Source organism: Muntiacus reevesi, chromosome 3, assembly GCF_963930625.1.
Source record: "Muntiacus reevesi chromosome 3, mMunRee1.1, whole genome shotgun sequence".
Lineage (NCBI taxonomy): Eukaryota > Metazoa > Chordata > Mammalia > Artiodactyla > Cervidae > Muntiacus > Muntiacus reevesi.
In genome coordinates this window covers 94,659,594-94,681,756 of record NC_089251.1, presented here as the reverse complement: position 1 = coordinate 94,681,756, position 22,163 = coordinate 94,659,594, and the positions used below count along the sequence as shown (strand labels likewise).

Genomic DNA, 22,163 nt, shown 5'->3' with positions numbered 1-22,163 from the left:
ACCGCTGCGCCTTTGCACATCAGCTGGGAGCTGCTATGGAGACGATGCCAGCAAGTCTGGGAAATTTCAGACATAGTAAAGGCGGGGGGCGGGCGCGCTTCTTCATCTCCTGGGGAAGTTAATCATCTTATTTTACGTGGAAAATTCACCTGAGAAATAGCATGGTGGAATAAATCAGTGACTGTAGATATTTTCTAAGAGGATAATTTTTCTTTATTGATGTTTTGTTGCTTCACTATGCTGTTAGTTTCTGCAGCACAGCAAAGTGAGTCAGCTGTACGGAGTCTTTTTCAGATTTCCTTCCCATTTACATCACCGCAGAGAATTAGTAGAGTTCCCTGTCTGTACAGCAGGTGCTCATTAGTCATCTATTTTACACATAGTACTGATAGTATGTCTATGTCAATCCCAATTTCCCAGTTCCTCCCACCCCATTTCTTCCCTTGGTGCCATACATTTGTTCTCTGTGTCTGCATCTGTATTTCTGGTTTGCAGATAAGTTCATCTGTATCATTTTGCTAGGCTCCACATATATGTGTCAGTATATTAAAAGCAGCAAGGAAAAAGCAACAAATAACAAAAGGATATATTGAATTTTATTACAAATCAATTTCAAAATAAAAACCATCTTTGAAATCTTTGCTGTTTCCTCTGGATAAGGGGGGTGCTGCTGACTCAGAATTCCTTGTGGCGTTGAAGTGCTCCATCTCCAGTCCAGCTCCTGCTCCCCACTCCCTCGGACCTCCTGCCCCCTCCAGCTGTGAGCCTTTGTCCCACGCCTTAAGCACTGGTCCACCTTCTCCCGGGCAAGTCTCAGCCATCTCCAGCCCCAGGGATGGCTCCCCTCTGCCTGTTTTCTAACTCATGGGCAGCACATGCTTCCCCAGCGTCATTCCAGGTGGGTGTTGCTCCCTTTTTGGTCTAGTGCAAAGATGGTGGGTGGGTTCCTTCTTGCTCCCTCCCTCCCTCTCTTCTTCCTTCCACCCTGACTTCTACACATGTTATTGAGCTCTTAGCACATGCAGATGTGTAAGGGTGGGTCCTCCTCCCAGGAGTGCAGGAGACACAGTGGGTCTGCCCTGTATCCTTCTTCCTTGGCCAGGCAGGGAGTTCCAGTGATGGGGGGAGCCACCCAGTGTGGCCAGAGCCCTGTATCCCTGAGGCAGCCAGTGCAGGGTGTCAAGGAGAGCCTGTGTAACTCGGCACTCTTAACTGTGGAGGAAGGGGGTAAGCAGGAGCCTGTGGAAGAGGCTGTTGATCAGAGAATCCACTCAGAGCTGATCAGAAGTCGCAGGAAAAGAAAGGATTGGATTGAATGACAGTCGTGGGAAGCACTGTAGAGGTAGCATGGAGGCAGAAGGACGCAGGGCTTACAGATGAGCCGGGAGCAGAGACGGCCCAGTGCTGGTGGAGGAGAAGGGCTGGGCCCTCATTCCAGGGAGATGGTCAGAGCAGGGGCGGGTGGGGGCCATGTGCTGTAGAACTGTCCAGTAAGATGGGGACTGGGGGGGGGGGGGTCCCTTCACGTGGAGCGACTAAGAGCCTGTGGTACCTCAGACTGTAAGGCGATCAAACTAGTCAGTCCTAAAGGAAATCAACTCTGAATATTCATTGGAAGGACTGATGATGCTGAAGCTGAAGTTCCCATACTTTTGACTACCTGATGCAAAGAGCCAATTAGCTGGGAAAGACTGAGGGCAGGAGGAGAAGAGGGCAACAGAGGATGAGATGGTTAGATAGTATCACTGACTCAGTGGACATGGATTTGAGCAAACTCCAAGAGATAGTGGAGGATAGAAGAGCCTGGAATGCTGCAGACCATGGGGTCAAAAAGAGTTGGACATGACTGAGCAACTGAACAATACAACCTCAGTAGCAAATTATGTAATTTGGAACGCAGGTGTTAAAGAAGAGCAGAAAGGAAGAGTGACGATTCGTAGAGGAAGCCTGTTTTTAAACAGGGCCTGGAAGTTTCTCCTGGCACCTGGAGAGTTTCTAAGAGCACTATTCTCAAGGTGCCTTAAGGTATGGGCTCCTTGAGGTGGTTTGACTTGTCCCTGCACCCCAGTGTGCAGCAAAGTTCCAGGTGTGTGTGTGTTTAGTTAAAACAAACTAGGGGTTGTCAACCTCTTGCTCCTCACCCCAACTTGATTTCCTGAATCTGTTTTCTCAAACGACGTGCACTTGAAACACGTGACTCAGCTTTGCAAGCTTGTTTTGTTAGTTTGGACACCTTGAGACCTGTGCAGTGGTGGATGACTTAACCGTCTCCATGCAAGTTCACGCTCATGTGTGCTCTTCCTTTGCCCAGGCAGCTGTGGCCACTGAAGATGCTGACTCCCTCCTAAGAAGCGGGCCCGCCTCCTACAGGAAAAGACCTTCTCCACAGTGACCAGGCTGGTTCACCCCAGGGCTTCACCTGCCTTCTCTCATCGACAGAGGAAGCGTCCCACTGTGTTTAAGGTAGTTCTGGACTATCTCCCACGATATACAAAATATTTCATTTTTGTTGGTGTGTTTTTCTTTGGGACAGCTCCATGGTTTTATCTGACTTCTGAAGGGGTCTGTGACCCTAGTAAGAATCACTGCCCACCCACTTTCCCAGGGTCACCCCACTTTAGCTCCAGCCGTGATCTTGTGATGATGTTCCCAAGGGCAGGTCTGAGCTGTCTCAACTCCAGGTTGTCCCGGATCCCTTGTGGATTTCACTTAACTTTCACCTAAGTCTCAGGGTCTCAGGGTCTGTCATGTGGTTTCAGGAGACCCAAGCTGGTAGTGCAGTGAGTGACAGCCCCGTGGGCATCTCCTTGGCTCTGTGGATGCTGGAACCCACCCTCCTCACCCTGCCCTGCCCCTTGCTGGCACCACATGCGTGACTCAGGGCCAGTGGGTCCCAGACCCACTCAGTCACCGCTTCTCTGACTCACCTCCGAGTGAGTCTCAGATATCAGATATGCCCTCCTCTGTCCGTCTGTCTCTGCTGGCTGCTCATGCCTGCATCCCTGCTCAACCTGGACGGCCCCTCCCTGGCTGCCTGCTCTCCCTGCCTCCTCACCCATCTCCTGTTTACATTCCACGTGGGTGCCAAAATTTCCATTAAAAAAAAAAAAAGAAAATCTGACCACACACCACTCTGTGGCTTAAAACCTTTCAGTGATTGTTTTGCCACCTACAGATTTCAGTCCCCACTCCTCAGCAAGGATCTGCGTGTTCTGGGCACTTTCTGCCTCCCTAAGCTTTGCCGCCTTGCACCTCAACTCTGACTTATGGTCAGGAACGTGATGACTCTCCCCTGTGCTCAACCTCCATGAGGCTCACCACATGCCCCGGGCAACTGTCCGCATCATGGTGTGACTCCGTGGACATGCCCACTCTCCTTGCTGGCTGGTGAGCTCCTTAAGCCTCTGGGTCAGTATTTCTAGTCTTGTTTCCAGGACCAAGCATAGACATAGGCACGCAGTTGTTGTTTGATTATGTCTGACTTTTTGCGACCCCATGGACTGTAGCACGCCAGGCTCCCCTGTCCTCCAGTGTCCTCTGGAGTTTGCATAAACTCATTGTCCATTGAGTCAGTGATGCTATCTAACCCTCTCATCTTCCGCTTCCCCCTTTTCCTCCTGCCCTCAGTCTTCCCCAGCTTCAGGATCTTTTTTAATGAATCGGCTCTTCACATAGGTGGCCAAAGTATTGGCACTTCAAATTTAGCATCAGTTCAGTTCAGTTCAGTTGCTCAGTCGTGTTCGATTCTTTGCGACCCCATGAACCGCAGCATGCCAGGCCTCCCTGTCCATCACCAACTCCTGGAGTCCACCCAAACCCATGTCCATTGAGTCGGTGATGCCATCCAATCATCTCATCCTCTGTTGTCCCCTTCTCCTCCTGCCCTCAATCTTTCCCAGCATCATGGTCTTTTCAAATGAGTCAGCTCTTTGCATCAGGTGGCCAAAATATTGGAGTTTCAGCTTCAACATCCGTCCCTCCAATGAACACCCAGGACTGATCTCCTTTAGGATGGACTAGTTGGATCTCCTTGCAGTCCAAGGGACTCTGAAGAGTCTTTTCCAACACCACAGTTCAAAAGCATCAATTCTTCTGCACTCACCTTTCTTTATAGCCCAACTCTCCTTCCAACGAATATTCAGGGTCGATTTCCTTCATGATTGACTGGCTGGATCTCCTTGCAGTCCAAGGGACTCTCAAGAGTCTTTTCCAGGACCACAGTTCAAAAGTATCAATTCTTTGGTGCTCAGACTTCTTTATGGCCCAACTCTCACATCTGTACATGACTATTGGAAAAATGATAGCTTTGACTATACAAACGTTTGTTGGCAAGTGATATCTCTGCTTTTTATTAAGCTGTCTAGATTGGTCATAGTTTTCCTTCCAAGGCATGTGGTAGATCTTCAATATATAGTCATTGATTCAGCAGTGAATGAGTAAACAAATGAATGGATACCTCAAAATAATTTTACCAGACCTTATATCTGTCATCAGAACATGAGATGACTGATAACAGTTAACTCAGAGTGACCATTTGCGAGACAGTGTTCCAAGCCCTTCACATGTGGTAGCTCATTTAATCCCCACAATAGTCCTTTAAGGACAAATACTGTTAGCATGGTTCCAATTTTATCCAAAGGGGGAACTGAGACACAGAGGCTGAGCTTCTATCCAGTGTGGGTATGTGGGATGTATCTTGTGATCACATGTGAAAGTGAAGGGGAAGTGTTAGTACTTAGTCATGTCTGACTCTTTGTGACCCCATGGACTGTAGCCCTCCAGGCTCCTCTGTCCATGGGACTCTGCAGGCAAGAATACTGGAATGGGCTGCCATTTCCTTCTCCAGGGGATCTTCCTGCACATGTGGCTGATGCCTAAATTGTGAAGAGCAGGTTCTCATTTTATATTTCACTTGATTTATTTTGAATTTTTAAGTTATATTTTATTTATTTTTGCCCACGCTGAGAGGCATGTGAGGTCCCTGGTTCCCCAACCAAGGATTGAACCTGCGCTTCTTGTGTTGGAAGCACAGTCTTCACCACTGGACAACCAGGGAAGTCCCTATTTTGAATTTTTAAAATTATTTTGCCTCTGGCATCCCATTCTGCCTGTCAGACCACAGAACACGAATGTCGCTGAGGGATTTTCTGACTTTGCCTGCCTTTCACGGACTCTCAGTGTGAAAGGTAGTCTGGTTTGGTTTTGCTCTTGGAATTTTTGTGTCACTTTGGGGCATCAGGGGGATTTTGTTAATTTTGGTTGGGAGCATGTTTAGTGTGGCCTTGGATGGTGCATCTTTACCTGCTTCTTCTCCACTGTGCTTGCTTCCTGGGTTCTATGACTCAACCCCATCCCATGGTCTGGAGCTGATCCCCTGGCCCTAGGGTCCTGGGGATGGCAGGGATTCATCAGGGGACAGAAAGTCCCCTGCGGAGGAGAAGGGGTGTCTCCCACCTCCGTCTTTTTCCCAGAACAGTTCCAGGACAGGTGAAGTAAACCCTGGACCCCTGGGGCTGGTCTCCTGTGTTTTATGTATGTGCAGCTGTGCATTCTCAGTTGCTAAGTCTTGTCTGACTCTTCTGCCATCCCAGGCACTGTACCCTCTAGGTTCCTCTGTCTATGGAATTTCCCAGGCAAGAATATAGGAATGAGTTGCCAGTTCCTTCTCCAGGGATCTTGTTGACCTAGGGATAGAACCCATGTCTCTTGCATCTCCTGCACTGGCAGGCAGATTCTTTACCACTGAGCCACTTGGGAAGTGCTTTATGTATCTGATAGGATACAAAGGGCTCTGAAGTCATCATCACCTGTATAGATGAGGAAACTGAATGAGGAGGAGTTGTGTCCAAGATCACACTGGTCTTGGACTTGTTATGAAACGTTGCTTGCCCACAGTTCATTTGGAGATGTATCTTCAGACACACACACTATGAATTCAGCTTGGTACCTTCCTTGTCTTCTATGCCTACTCATCGAGCAAGCCAGAGCTTGTAACTAACAGCTAGCAGAATTCAGTTGATTTTGTGATGTCTTTATCTCATTTTTAATAAACAAATGTGGGTTATGGATTGGCCTGGAACAGGTAATTGGGAAATGTATTAACCCTTTATTTTCTTCCTCTGTATTGTAGAGATTTAAAACACACTTCCTCGGGGTGACAGAAAGAGTTAATAAGCCAGACGGCAGGACGTCAAAGCCTCCTATCTCATTTGATAATCTGAGTACTGTTTAAAGGTAAATATGATGACAATATTGTTAATCTCGATTGTTTTGGGAGAAGGCTTGTTTATGTGAATAAAATGTCAGAATTACAGGATATTTAAGGAATGTGGCCTTACTGCTCTGAGGTAGGTTTCAAGGCTTGAACCAGGTACAGAAATCATTTTCCTCATGCTGAGGGTAAGTGGAGGAGAATGGGAATGGAGGTGTTTCTCAGGCTTGGACGTGTGCGTGTGTGTGTGTGTTCAGTTACTCAGTTGCATCTGACTTAGTGACCCTGAGCACTGTACCCCGCCAGGCTCCTCTGTCCATGGGATTTTCCAAGGCAAGAATACTGGAGTGCGTTGCCATTTCTTACTCCAAGGGATCTTCCCAACCCAGGGATTAAACCCAAATCCTGCGTTGGCAGGCAGACTCTTCACCGCTATGCCACCTGAGACAAGGCTGGTCTCTTATGCCTAGAATGCCTTTTATTCCCTGCGTTTGCAGGCACACCTCAGAGATGCTGCATTTGGGTTCTAGGTCACCACAATAAAGCAAGTCACACAAATTTTTTGTTTCATAGCACATGTAAAAGTTTACACTATACTGCAGTCTGTTAAATGAGCAATAAAAAGGCGATGTACGTACCTTGACTAGAAAATACTTTATTGCTCAGAAAGTGCTGACCATCATTGAGCCTTCAGTGAGTTACAGCCCTTTTGCTGGTGGAGGGTCTGATCTGCTCTCAATGTTGATGGCTACTGACTGATCACAGGAGTGGTTGTTGAAGACTGGGATGGCCGTGGCAATTTTTTAAAATAAGGCAACAGTGACGTTTGCCACATTGATTCTTCCTCTCACTTGAACACTTAGAGTCCATTGTAGGGTTATTAGTTGGCCTGATTTCAATATTGTTGTGTCTCCGGGAACAGGGAGGCCCAAGGAGAGCATTGAGGGACTGACAGTTGATGGAGATGTCAGAACACACAGAATATTTGTCAGTTAAGTTTGCTGTCTTTTATGGACATGGTTCGTGGTAACCCCCAAGCCAATTACCGTAGTAACATCAAAGGTCACTGATGCGCATAAACATAATAGAAATGAAAAGGTTTGAAATGTTGTGAGAATCGCCAAAGTGTGAGACAGACATGAAAGGAGCAAATGGTGTTGGAAAAGTGGTGCCAAGAGATGGGACCAACGAGGGGTTGCCACAAACCTTGAATTTGTTTTAAAAAAATGAAACACAACATTTGTGAAGCGCAGTAAAGCGAAGTGCGATAAAATAAGGTGTGCCTGTATTTTAAAAGCACATTGTAACATTTTTATACATTTTAATACCACTTTTAAAAATTCATTTTTAATTGGAGGATAATTGCGTTTTAATGTTGTGTTGGATTCTGCCATGCATCAACATGAATCAGTCATAAGTGCACATATGTCCCCTCCCTATGGGGCCTCCTCCCACCTCTCACCCCATCCCAACCTGCTAGGCTGTCTCAGAGCTCCAGTTTGAGTTCCCTGTGTCATACACCAAATTCCCACTAGCTATCTGTTTTACATACAGTAATGTGTATATTTCCCTGCTACTCTCTCAATTTGTCTCACCCTCCCTTCCCCCTTTCAAATAGAATATTTTTCAGCTAATATTTTAATGATTTTGTGTTATTAGAATCTGGATTTGTGATGTCTTAGTTAAAATATTTTGTGTTACTTGCAGTTTGCAAGTAACTTATGGCTACAGAAAAAAATGTAGGCAAGTCTCATCTTCTGTAATACTAAAAGGACAGATTCTTCTCCAAAGCATGATATTATATGGTCTGCCCTGGACACTGCCCCCAGGGTTGGGTATAGAGGACAGCTATTTCTTTAGTCCATTTTCTCACTCATTCTGTGAGCACTTACCGTGGGCTTCTGAATTCCCAGCTCAGCTCAGTGCTGGATGCAGTGATAGGGAAGCTGTGGTTCCTGTCCCCATGGGGCTTCCTGTCCTGGGGTAACGGCCGTGACATGTGTTATTACATTCATGCTGGTGGCTGTGGGGGCCCAGGGGAGGAAGGAATAGCCAGGCAAGTGTTCTGGGGTCTCCCTGGGGTGGTGGGAGGAGGGTGACCCTGGCTGAGACCAGATGGATTGGGAGGCACCTTGGGAGGTGCAGGGCAGAGCCAAGGGCTCCGGGGCTGGAGCACAGGGCAAGGTGAAGGCTGACAGCGGATGGGTGGGGGGACAGGGAGGCAGAGGCTTGAGTCTGCAGAGAGCAGTCAGAGCCTCCGCACGGAGGAGCTGTGCTCAGGGCTGCGGACTGTTTGGGGTGCACTGGGGAGCCGGCGCAGGTGTTTTGACTTGATCATTTGGTAATGTCTGGTTCAACCAGTTTGGTAATCCCTGGAGATCGACTGGTTAGTGCTGGCGAGAGCAGCTCTGGGGTGGCAGGCGTCAGGGTCACTGAGCCGGCATCTCTCATTGGGAGGTGTGTGTGTGTGTGTGTGTGTGTGTGTGTGTGTGTGTGTGCGCGCGCGCATGCACGCGCATGCATGTAGAGTGTGTGTGTGTGTGCATGCGTGCATGCAGAGTGTGTGTGTGTGTGCACACACATGTGACAGAGTTGTCCCTATCACTGAGGTGGGGAGCACGGTTGGTGGGGAGAATAAATCTGGTCTGAGGCCTGTGGAATATGAGGAATTCATAGGTTGTCAGATAAATTTGTACATTAGGGGCCTCCTTAGTGGCTCAGATGGTAAAGAATCTGCAATGCAGGAGACCCAGGTTCAATCCCTGGGTCAGGAAGATCCCCTGGAAAAGGATATGGCAACCCACTCCAGGATTCTTGCCTGGGAAATCCCATGGACAAAGGAGTCTGGTGGGCTATAGTCCTTGGGGTCACGAAGAGTCAGATATGACTGAGTGAATTAACACTTTTCTCACTTTCATAAATTCATTGGAAGCATGAGATTGGAGTTTGGTGCACATAATTGCAGCCCCACCCCCACCCCCTGCCGCCGCCTCAGGAGTATGGAACAGGAACATTCCAAAAGGAAAGGGGCCATACTGAACATTACTTCATGTGGGCTTGAGTAGTTTAGAAAGGTAGGCAAAAGGAGCATTTTTTTTCCTTTTTCAATTCCAATTGATATTATTTTAGTGATGTTTAATGGATAAAGCCCTGGGCATGCCTTCCTCCTGGCATCAGTCAAATGCTTGACCTGATTATGCCCCCTGCCATGTGTATGGATAAAATGTTATGAAATTAAAACCACAGGTTACCAGGGCTTCCCTGGTGGCTCAGTCTGTAGAGAATCTGCCTGCAGTGCAGGAAACCTGGGTTCTGTCCCTGGGTCAGGAAGATCCCTTGGAGGAAGAAATGACAACCCACTCCAGTACTGTTGCCCGACAAATTCCATGGACAGAGGAGCCTAGTGGGCTACAGTCCACAAGGTCGCAAGAGTTGCACATGACTTAGTGACTAAACCACCACCAGGACCTCAGTTTAATACATAGCCCAATGGCTGATCAACACCTGTTGTAGCTGCTGCTCTGTTGGTATGGCTTCTAAACTATGCAGAGGGGCTGTGGAGGTTTTATTTTTTTTGTGGTAATATTAATACATGTTTAGTGTAGAAATTTTAAATTGAAAGCTCTAGCAAACCCCAGAAAAGGAGAAGACAACGAATCATAAGGACCAACCCAATTGTAATATATTGTTATTATTTCTCTTGGTCTTTCTGGTTCATTTCTATGCAGCTGTGCCATTTCATCCAAAGGGTTTAATGTCATACATTATAAAGGGAAGGTGTGACCTTTTGCAGGATATGGAAGTTTGGGGCTTTGCACATGGGTCCTGACAGTGACTATGTTCTAGGTGGGGAACAGTTCCATATAAGTAGAGGTAGGATGCTTTATGGTCTAGTGAGTAGTCTACTTGGGGTGTAGCATAGGTTGGATTTGGGGGAAATTTAAATGGAAATGAATGATGGCACAGATGATGGAAGTTCTGGTCATCTTTAATTGTGTCAGCTTGTCCCCAATTCTGTTAAAAGTCTTCATCCTCCTTTTACCCATCTTGCATCACAAGGCATGATCACATAAACGATGTAGGGAGACTAGCCCATCAGTGTGACTTGGGGGTGAGGGTGAAGCCAGGTGGGGAGTCAATGTATGTAGCTTTAGAGATTTGGGGGGAATAGTTACTTTAAAATTTTTGTTTGTTTGTTTCTCCAGGAGAATATGAAAGTATTACTCAGGCTTCTTTGTGTCATCACTTTACTGATTCCTTCTCTGGAGGCCGGTGAGTAAAGCATTTCCTTGTGTTCCTGTCCGCTAAGAAAATCTGTTACGTAGAATACCTGTGGTACCTTCCTTAACAGCATCATTTTTCTTACCTGTGTCTGTGGATTTCCAGGTCACAGAACTGTATCATTGGACGCCCTTTCAACATCTTTGTTTTTCATTCTCTCATTTGTCCATTGGGAAGCTGAAGCCCAGGGAGGTTAGGAGCCCACGGTCATGAGGCTACTTCAGAGCAAGAGCTGTAATCCATGCCACAAATGTCTAGTCCAGGTCTCTCCCCACTTTGTTGCTGCTTAAAGAGTATAATCTGGGGACTCCTGGTTTTCATTTGGAAGAGGTATAAAATGCAGTCTTTGTGAACCCACAGCTGACAGTTCTTTATTGTCTCCATTTATTCGTCTTCACTCTTCCCCCCTCCCTCTCTCACTGCAAATGCATTTAGCCCTACTGTGTGCCAGGCACTGCTACTGGGGCTACAACCATGAATGATCCAGACAGAAATATCTGTCTGCATGGGGTTTACATTCCAGTAATGGACAGAGACAATACCTTAGATAAGTAAATATATATTATGTTATATGTTGGTAAGTGTAGAGAGAAAAAAAAGCAGGAAAAGGAAGGTATAAAGTTTTGGGGTTGGGGTGGGCAGAAGGTTACATTTTTTTTTGATAGTGTGGCCAGAAAAGATCTCATCAAGAAGTTGACTTGACCCTGAAGGAAGGGGTGGAGGGAGCCATATAGACCAGGTTAGGGTGGAGAAATATTCTTGGCAGCCTGTGCCAAGGTCCTGAGGCCAGGAGTACTGACATGCTCCAGGAAGTGAAATCTGCTGTGGCTGGAACAGAGTGAAAGGTGGGGGGTCTGATTTGAGTGATGGGGGTTGAGGGAGGGTTGGCCATGTGGAGAATTTAGTGACCTTTCTAAGGATCTTGGCTTGTACTTTGAAATGGGAAGACTGTGTAGGTTTCCTGTTTAAACCTAGAGAGGTGATTTTTTTTTTTTTTTCTTTTTGGTTGCACTCTGTGGCTTGTGGGAACTTAGTTCCCCAACCAGGGATCGAACCTAGGCCCTCCACAGTGAAAGCGTGGAGCCCTAACCACTGGACTGCCAGGAAATTTCTATATTTTACAGGCTCATGCTGGTTCTTATACTGTGAACAGGCCATTGGGAGGCAAAGGAAGAAATAGGCCAGTTAGGAGGTGGTTACAGTGGTTCAGGCAAGCTATGAAGGTAAGCTATTCAAGGGTGACAAGGAGAATTGAGTTGTCAGAGTCTGGATATGCTTTGATGACAGAGCCAAGAGGATTTTCAGACAGAGTGGATGTGGATGTGAGGGACAGAGGGTTTTAGCCTGAGCACATGCAAAGTGGAGTTGCTGTTGATGAGATGGGGGAAGGTCACGTGTTCAGACTGGACATGTTAAGGCTGTTGTTCTTGTTCAGTTGCTAAGTTCTGTCTGACTCTTTGTGACCCCATGGACTGCAGCATGCCGGGCTTCCCTGTTCCTTCATCATCTCCCAGAATTTGCTCAAACTTATGTCCATTGAGTCGGTGATGCTATCTAACCATTTCATTCTCTGCCACCCTCTTCTCCCCTTGTCCTCAATCTTTCCCAGCATCAGGGGCTTTTCCCATGAGTTGGCTCTTCACATCATGAGGCTGAAGTATTGATCTTCAGCTTCAGCATCAGTCCTTCCAATGAATATTCAGGGTTGGTTTCCTTTAGGACTGGCTGTGTTTTATCTCCTTGCTGTCCAAGAGACTCTCAAGAATCTTCTCCAGCACCACAATAGCTGTCCATTAGATGTCTACATAGTGATTTGATTAAGCAGTCTGGAGCTAGAGATTGGAGGGATAAAGTTGAAGGCCTTGGCAAGCAAGTGGTATTAGAACTCTGAGACTTGATGGGGAGTGAGGGTGGTTAGAAAAGAACAGAGCATCAAGGAGTGAACCCCACAGCTCTCCAAGAATGGGTGGTCAGGCTCCCACTCATCCAAGAGCCAGTGACGGACTGGCCCGAAGTGTAGGAGGAGAACCAAATGCAGGAGCCTTCCTGGAAGCCAAGTGAAGAACCTGTTATGGATGAGGATAGCACGTGTCCAGTGCAATGGATGGCATCACTGACTCAATGGACATGAATCTGAGCAAACTCTGGGAGGTAGTGAAGGACAGAGAGGCCTGGCGTGCTGCAGTCCGTGGGGGTGCAAAGAGTCAGACACGACTGGGTGACTGAGCAACAGCAGCAGTGCAGATGTGTTAAGTAAGCGGATATTTGAAAGCCATTGATTTAGCAGCTTAAAAGCCATAGGTGACCTTGGTCAGAACAGTTTTGGTGGAGCCGTGGGGCAAACCCCAGATAAACAGGAGATTGTGTTGAACTGAGTTCTTCAGGCTTACTCTTTTATCACTGTTAATTGTTGTTGCTACTGCTATTCCTAGGAGTGAAATACTTAGCATTGGCTCAATGCAGGTATCATGCTGAGCGCCTTAGCCACTTTTGTTTCAATACTGTTTTTAAGCAGCTTTAAAGTAGGTTATAATAGACTCACAATAAACCACACGTTAAGGTATACAATTTGATGTGTTGGCATACATATCCACCCGTGAAACCATCACAATCCCAGATAATATTGAAATGAGTATAAATTGGTTTAGAGAGATTGGACTACTTAGCAATATTGAGTCTTCTGATCAAAGAATGAAGTATAGACATCTTCATTGTCTTTGATCTCTTAAAATTTATTTAATAAATTTAATCTTTATAAATTTATTTTGTAATTTTCATTGGATTGGTCTGATGCTTCTTTTGTCAGATTTATCCTTAATTACTCATATCTATTTGAGGCTATTATAAAAGGTATTTTCAAAAATTCAGTTTCTAATTGTTTTTGATAATATACACTCTTTAATATGCAAAGAAATCTATAAAAGATCTAGAGGGGTTCCTCACTTGTAGGATATAATATGAATATGCAAATAAGAATGATTTCATAGCATATTTTACATAGATAATCACATCATGTGCAAATAGACTTTTTATTTTCTCCTTCAATCTTAATGCCATTTCTTTTTCTTGCCCTAATACACTAATTAGGTCTTCCAACACAATGTTGAATAAAAGTGGTTAGAGTGGACATTCTTACCTTCTTGCTCATCTTATATATGATAGCTATAAGTGTTTTATAGCTGTCCTCTATTAGGTTTAGGAAGTTCCCACCTATTTCTAGTTTTGTTTGTTGCTGTTTTTCTTGCATTCCTAGCATGTTATGTACCTCACTATGTACTGTCGGTTTTTAATATACTGTAGGATTTGATTTGCTAAGATGTTTAAAAAAATTTTGAATCATATTCTATGATGAAGACTAGTTTATGGTTTTCCTGTAATGTCTTCGGTTTGGGAATTAGAATAATACTTATTTCATAGAGTGAATTGGGAAGTGTTTCTGGCTCTTCAATTTTCTGAAAGAGTTTGTGTAAAATTGGTGTTTTCGTTCTATGAATATACCAGTGAAACCATCTAAGCTTGAACTTTTGTTGTTCTTGTTGTTGGGTTTTTTCCTTAAAAAAAATTTTTTTTTAATTGAAATATAGTTGATTTACAATATTCTGAAAGAACTAGCTTTTGATATCTTTGATTTTTCTTGTTTTTGTTTTCTATTTCATTGATTTTTCTCTTGGAGCCATATCATTTACTGTCTTATGCTTACTTAGGTTTTAATTTTTCCTGATTTATTAAGTGGAAACTGAAGTTATTAATTTGAGATCTGTTTTCTTACAGAGGTATTTAATGCTATTGACTTCCTAGGTATTTTTTCCTTTGCATGACACAAGTGTTGATATGTTGTATTTTATCATTCAGATCAAAATATTTTCTAATTTCCTCTTGTTTCTTCTTTGATGCATGAATTATTTAGAATTTTTAAGTTTTTTTTTTAAGTTTTTAAACACATCAGTGAATTCCTAGATATTTTTCTGTTATTGAATTCTAATTTAATTCAGCTGTCACCAGAGAACATACTTTGAACCCTTTTAAGTTTGTTAACTGTTGGGTTTGAACAAGAATATGGTTTATCTTGATAAGTTGTCTTGTGTGCAATTAAAAAGAATGTGTATTTGGTTGTTGGGTAAGATTTTCTGTAAATACTAATTATGCCAAATTGGTTGATAGTATGGTTCAAATCTACATCATTGCTGATCTTCTGTCTAATTGTTCTACCCGTTCTGTCAGTTATTGTGAGTAGTGCTGAAATCTCTTTACTCTAATTGTAGGTTTCTGTATTTCTTTTTGCAGTTCTATCAGTCTTTGCCTTATGTATTTTGAAATACTGTCAGTAGGTGAATAAATGTCTGAGATTACCATATACCTCTGGGCAAATGACTCCTTTGTCATAATTAAATGACTTTTTACCCCTGGAAATATGCTTTAGTGTAAAATCTACTCTGACAATAATGTAATAACCATTCAAATCTTCTTTTAATTAACATAATATTTCCCCTCTCCACTTTTACTTTTAAGGTGTTTTTACACTTAAAGTGTGTATATGTGTGGGTTTGTGTGTATCTTAGCATATAGTAGGATCCTTTTTTAAAATCAAATCTGACTATCTCTGCCTTTCAATTGGGTTACTTAGACCATGAAAAAAAATGTAATATGATTATTAGTATATTTGGATTTTATTTTAGGAGTTTGTGATTTTATTTTCTCCTTGTACTATTAATTCTTTGTTATCTTTCTTCTCTCTCTCTTTTTTTTTTGCTGCCTTTTGGATAAATGGAGAATTTTCATGATTTATTTTATCTTCTGTGTGGGCTTATCATAACTTTAAAAAAATAGCTGCCCTAGTGCTTATGGTATCCATCTTTAACATCACTATATACCTTCAAGTGATTGTACCAGTTCACAAGTAGTATAAAAACCTAGAACACATCCACTTCTCCCTTCTCGAACTTGCCCCACTGTTTGTATGCACGTTACTCTTTCAGATGTTATACGTCTCACAATCATGGTTTTTGCTTTAAACATTTAATTATCTTTCAGTTCAGTTCAGTTGCTCAGTAGTGTCTGACTCTTTGCGACCCCATGGACTGACTGCAGCATGCCAGGCCTCCCTGTCCATCACCAGCTCCTGGAACTTGCTCAAACTCATGTCCATCGAGTCGGTGATGCCATCCAACCGTCTCACCCTCTATCATCCCCTTCTCCTCCTGCCTTCAATCTTTCCCAGCATCAGAGTCTTTTCCAATGAGTCAGTTCCTTGTATCAGGTGGCCAAAGTATTGGAGCTTCAGTTTCAGCATCAGTCCTTCCAATGAATATTCAGGACTGATTTCCTTTTGGATTGACAAGTTTGATCTTGCAGTCCCAGGGACTCTCAAGGGTCTTCTCTAACAGCACAGTTCAAAAGCATCAGTTTTTCAGTGCTCAACTTTCTTTATGGTCCATCTCTCATACCCATACGTGACTACCAGAAAAACCATAGCTTTGACTATATTGACCTTTGTTGGCAAACAAATGTCTCTGCTTTTTAATATGCTGTCTAGGTTTGCCATAGCTTTTCTTCCAAGGAGCAAGCATCTTTTAATTTCATGACTGCAAAAATAAAAAGTCAATCACTGTTTCCATTGTTTCCCCGTCTATTTGACATGAAGTGATCTTTAGTTAACTTTAAAGAGATTTAAATAAAATGAAACACTCTTTATGATTACCCATGTAGTAAACATTTCTGGAGCTATTTATTCCTTTATGTAGATTCATTTTTGTTTTCATCTGATACTATTTTTCTTTCTTTCTAAAGGACCTCCTTATATTTTTGGTAGTACAAGTGTGCTGGTAATAGTTTATATATATACATGAAAATAAATATAAAAAAATAATATTTTAAAAGTATGAAAAAGTACTTTGCCTCTATTTCTTTATTTTGCCTCTATTTCTGCCTCTATAATTTATTCCAGCAAGATAATCAGTGAATACAAAAATAATTGAGTGAAAAATATTTATAGACTATGCACATAATCTCAAAGTACCACCTTCCAAATTGCTTATTAATTGAAAAGAGACACTATAGTTGGAAGACCTGGAGGATAAAATGTAGCTGGATGATCCAGTTTTGCGTCGCTGAAAATGGAGCATACTGATATTATGTGTTTTCTGTGATGATTGAATAGGGATGAATATTATTAACTAGGTATTATCAATTGTCTGACTTGAGTTTTACAGTGTTGCCTCTATTTCTGAAAGGTACTTTCCCTGGATGTAGAATTCTAGGTAGATGATTTTTTTTTTTTTTCCATTTAGTACTTATCTTTATTCTTCTCTCTTCTGGCTTGTATTGTTTCTGGTAAGAAGGCTGCATCATTTTTGTCTTCCTTGGTGTGGTTTTCTTCATGTTTCTTTAGCTTGGGGATCATTGTGACTTTGGGGTCTGTGGGTATGTCATTTTCATAAAATCCTGAAAATTTTCAACTTGTATTTCTTCGAAGAGTTTTCCTATTCCAGGAAGACAGGCCCTCTCCTGTCCTTCAGGGATTCATATTACATGAATGGAGGAATGCTCAATTCTGTAGTGCTCCAGAACTCACTCATTCTCTGAGTGCAGCTGTAATCTCTTTGGTTTCCTGCCCTCTGGTCTCTTGATTTGCCTGGATGCCCAGTTCCATCTCCTCAATTCAAGAAAGAACACTGGGTTTTGCCTGCTCTCCTCCCTGCAGGGCCATGGTTTAGAATCTCCCTCTACATAGTAATTTGGGAAGACTCTGGGGTTCCCCTCCTTTTGTGTCCCGACTTTCTGGTATTTTGGTCCTTTTCCCCCTGACATTCAATGTCTTGAACATTGTTGTTTCATATACTTTGTCCATTTTTTTTTAGCTGTTCAGGTGGAAGGGCAAATTACAGTTATTCCATCTTTTTACTGAAACAGCTACACAGAGGGGATGAGAGAGGTTAAATAACTTGCTCAAGAACACAGGTAGTAAGTGACTAGAAATCTTTCAGATTTCCAAGATAATTCTCTTAACTGTCAGGTTCTTAACACTCTCCTGTATAGCACAAATTAATATATTTAATAGCTGGTATTTTTATTTGGATATTCCATGAAGAAACACTGACGAATTTCGTACAGAAATGACTTTCCCTTTCTCCTTTTTAAAGATAAATGTGAGGAACATGAAGAGAAAATTACATTAGTTTCATCCGCACATGAAATTGATGCTCGTTCGTGTCCTCTTATCACAAGTGTGCACAGAGAGCCTATAACCTGGTATAGAAATGACAGCACGACACCTGTGTCTACAGAAAGAGAATCTAGGATTCATCAGCACAAAGACAAGCTCTGGTTTGTTCCTGCTGAAGTGGGGGATTCGGGAGCTTACTATTGCTCAGTGAGGTAAGCAAGCGATAAACACCTTACAAACGTGTGGTGTCTGTACCTGCAATACTTCAGGACAGAAAACAAATATTTTTAATGAACCTATTTTGATTTATTTTAGAAATTCAACTTACTGCCTCAAAATTAAAATAGTGGCGGAGTTTGTGCAGCATGAACCTAACTTGTGTTACAATGAAAGAACTGTGTTTACCCAGAGACTCCTGACTGCGGGAGATGGACAACTTGTATGTCCTTACTTGGACTTTTTAAAAGATGAAAATAATGAGTTACCCCAAGTACAGTGGTATAAGGTAATTTTGTATTACATATGGCCTTTTACTTCTCTAGCAAATAAAACAGTTTCTCTCATAGACAATAGGATGAATCCGCAAAGTACTTTTTCATTTGGCTGATTATTTGCTTTTGAGTGGTGAAACTTAATAGAACATTTTTAAAGTTTTGTGATTGTATGCATTTAATTTGCAGCTTAACTAAAAATTTACTTTCTGTCATTTTTGTTTAATAGGGTACAGCTGAGAAAAGTATAGTGGGCATATAAGATGTTTAAGGATGATTCTAAATTTAGGGTTTTTTAAAGTGACTATTTGTTATAAAGTATATTATTTCATGTTTTATTATAAATATTAAGTGGTCCTTAGATAACTTTAGTGGTTTTTGTAACTGAAAAGTGATCAGCTAGCACTGCATGGAATACATCATATTCTGGTATCTTTGATCTACCTGACTTGTTTGAGCTTACATGGATAATCATTTTTTAGAGGTTTAAAAATACAAAATATCAGTGCAGAATGAAAGTATATCATTACTAAGAAACTGTAGTTAGCATTCTGTCCTCAAACATTTTTTTCTTAAAAAGTAGATTGGTCTCCAGTTGTCTTCAAAGTGCAAGACTCATAGGCATAAAAATGTAATATCCTGGGAATATAATTATGACTTTGCCAAAAAAAACCCGCAAAATTAAAACTTCTGTGCAAGCACCTTTCTATTCACATATACATGAATGTGTGCTCTAGTCGGTTAGTCGTGTCTAGCTCTTTGTGACCCCATGGACTGTAGCCCACCAGGCTCCTCTGTTCATAGTGTTTCTCAGGCAAGGATATTGGGGTGGGTTGCCCTTACGTGAATATAAATATGAATAATTGGTTTTCAATGATTCCTTTCCCCCTGTCTAGGATTGCAAGCCTCTACTTCTTGACAACGTAAACTTTGCTGGAGTAACAAATAAGCTGATCATCACGAATGTGAACACAGCCCATGGTGGGCACTATATGTGCCATGCATCGTACACACACTTGGGAAAGCAGTATCGTGTCACCCGGGCAATAAAGCTGATTACTCTGGGTGAGTCATCGCTGAAGTCCTAGGAGTTTAAATCCGGGAAGGTCCAGAGACTGTGAGTAATATCACCTTCACTGTCTACAGAGGGACTAAGTCCAAGGGAAGCTTGATGACTTGCTGGAGGACACCTGGCTTTAGCTTTTGTTGCAATATGCTCTGTAAGTGTTTTCATTCCTGCTTCAGATGCAGTGCTGATTCAGCAGATGGGATGAGCTGAGTTTTCCAGCTGAACTAGGAGTCTTGTTTTTGGGCATGGCTAGAGATGCTTCTCTAGAGGCTTCAGGGACTCCTCTGGCTGGTACTGGGGAAAGGACAGTTCTGAGACCCCTTACCTGGGGAGTCTGGGTGTCTAGCAGTTGTTGGAATGATGGGCCTTGAAATAAGTTACACTTTTTCAAAAAAAAACTTTTTATTTTGTGTTGGAGTACAGCTAATTAACAGTGTTGTGATAGTCTCTGGTGCACAGCAAAGGGGCTCAGCCATACATGTTCATGGATTCATCGTCCCTCAGACCCCCATCCAGGCTGCCGCATAACACTGAGCAGAGTTCCCTGTGCTATACAGTAGGTCCTGTCAGTTATCCCCTTTAAACATAGCGGTGTGTACATGTCCCTCCCAAACCCCTTAGCTATCCCTTCCCTGCACCCTTCCCCCCTGGTAACCATAAGTGGATTCTAAGTCACCACAGGGCATCTTTGATTTCCTCACTCTGCATAAGCCACTCTAAAATCAGTAAATGGCTAGTCATAGTTATAAATCAGTCAATCCACAGTATGGTGAGTACTCTGCTAGGATCAGTGAGGGAAGACCACAGTGATGACAGCAAATATATATTTTATATATATTGTTGGTTGTCCATTTTAAATATAGCAGTGTGTGCATACTTAGGGATGGACATATCCATCCCTAACTATCCGTTCCCCCCATCCTTCCCCTTGGTGACCATAAGTTCACTTTGTAAGTCTGTGAGTCTCTTTCTGTTTTGTAAATTCCTCTGTATCATTTCTTTTAGCTTGATGGGGGGATGTCATATGATATTTCTCCTTTTCCGTCTGACCGACTTCACTCAGTATGACAATCTCTAGGTACATCCCTGTTGCTGAAAATGGCATTATTTCATTCTTTTTAATGGTGTGTAATATTCCATTGAATACATGTACCATAGGTTCTTTATCCATGGAATACGCTCCACTCTTGTCAAATCTTTGTGAATGCAGTTGCATAACTTCTCTAAGCCCGTTTCCTCCTCTGTAAGCAGATTCAAGCTTCCAAGGTTGCTGTGAACTGTGTTGTTGATCAAGCGTGCTCAGCTTGTAGTCATGTGCCAGGTGCCCAGCAGCTGAGAAATGAATAGGTGCAAGATAATTTTTCTTGTTAGTTATCCTGAGGCTGCTATTCACCATATTTCATATTAAAAACCATTTTAAAACAAAATAGAACAAATTCACCCTTATAAGTTACCCGGGGATGGACAGAATGCTCAACCTTTCTCTTAATACTGGGATTTCCTAAGCTTTCAGTAATGTATGAAGAGAGTTATTCCCATGAATTCATGTTTACCACGGGGGAGAGGATGGGAAGAGGGGAGGGCTAATTAGGAAGTTTGGGAAGGATATGTACACACTGCTATGTTTTAAATGGATAACCAGCAAGAATCTACTGCATAGCACAGGGAACGCTGCTCAATGTCACGTGGCAGCCTGGATGGGAGGGGAGTTTGGGGGAGAATGGATCCATGTGTATGCACGGCTGCGTCCCTTTGCTGTCCGCCTGAAACCATCACAACATGGTTAATTGGCTTTACTCTAATATGAAATAAAAAGTTAAATTCATCAAGCTGTTTACAAAAAAAAAAAGAAGAAGAAGAAGAGTAAAGTTACTCTAACTAGGACTTTGAAAAGTTAAAGCAGTCTCTATTAGTAATTATTCTGGGACAACAGGCCTAAATAGGGGCTATCCCAGGTAAACCCAGATGATCCCCTTTCAGATAGCCATGTTTTCTCAGTTCTACAATTACTTATTTTTTCCAAAGCTTAATTGTGTTGCCACAAAATTGATTCCTTGCCTACATCCTACAAGCATCAGTGACTCCTAAATTTCAGGGGTCCTGAGTCACAGCCATCCTTAGCAGCACTCCCCTGGGCGTTGTGTATCTCCAGTTTGTGTTTCTTGGGGTACTGCAGCCAGACCAGCAGACTAGATTTGAGGGAAAACAGGGTGCTACAGAATTTTAAGAATTCAAATGGGTTTTAACTACTTTCTGACACCTTTTCTGATCCCTTATGTAGAAATAATATAATCAGGGGTGGGGTTGTATTTTGTTTCTCTTCTAAAGGTGGATTTATAAATATTTATTGGGCATTTCCTATCTTCCAGGCACTTTCTAGGTATACATTAGGGAACAAGAGAGACAATATCCTGCACTGATGGAGCTAACAATTTTTTTTAAGTGGCAGAATGAATACTAGGCATTCAAATTTGGAGTTTCTCAGGTTTGGTCCCAGATCAACTCTTGAAGCCTATTTTCTTGAAAATAAAAGACAGATTATTTTCTGGAGACTCTTAGTATTTTTCTGCCTACTTTAACAAAGTATGCCAAAATGTGTGGCATTCTTTGATAACTCACTCTTGGGTTATTGTGAAAATTACTAAATAGACTCAAATCTAGCACTAGGTGACTTTCTGGTTAATAAAGCTCCATCCAGGGAAGCCACTTTGTTTTTCCTGATGTGCATGAATAGATGCACTTGTCCGAAGACCCAGGGCCTGGTGATATTTGTGGTCTTTTTAATTTTTTTGTAGCACCAAACTCTATGGGTTCAGAAGGGCCGAGGTGTTATGGTTTTGCTGTGACCTCTGAGTCAACCTCCTGCCTTCACAAAAATCCTGGTCTTCTGTCTCCTGCCGGGTATACTTTGGCCCCTAGAGGCAGATGCTGTGTTGTATATATTAGTAT

At 42.7% G+C, this 22,163-nt stretch overlaps 1 protein-coding gene across 3 annotated transcripts in view; it reads left to right on the top strand.

Annotated features, from left to right (window-relative positions):
* IL1R1 (interleukin 1 receptor type 1) overlaps positions 1-22,163 on the top strand; it is an 82,505-nt gene that overhangs the window by 44,708 nt on the left and 15,634 nt on the right. For all 3 annotated transcript variants that reach the window (XM_065929663.1, XM_065929664.1, XM_065929662.1), the window contains exons 2-7: positions 2,312-2,463; positions 6,131-6,234; positions 10,417-10,483; positions 17,632-17,866; positions 17,970-18,159; positions 19,042-19,210. In XM_065929663.1, the coding sequence (XP_065785735.1) occupies positions 10,423-10,483; positions 17,632-17,866; positions 17,970-18,159; positions 19,042-19,210 (655 nt within the window). In that variant the 5' untranslated portion in view covers positions 2,312-2,463; positions 6,131-6,234; positions 10,417-10,422. The remainder of the gene's footprint in view (positions 1-2,311; positions 2,464-6,130; positions 6,235-10,416; positions 10,484-17,631; positions 17,867-17,969; positions 18,160-19,041; positions 19,211-22,163) is intronic.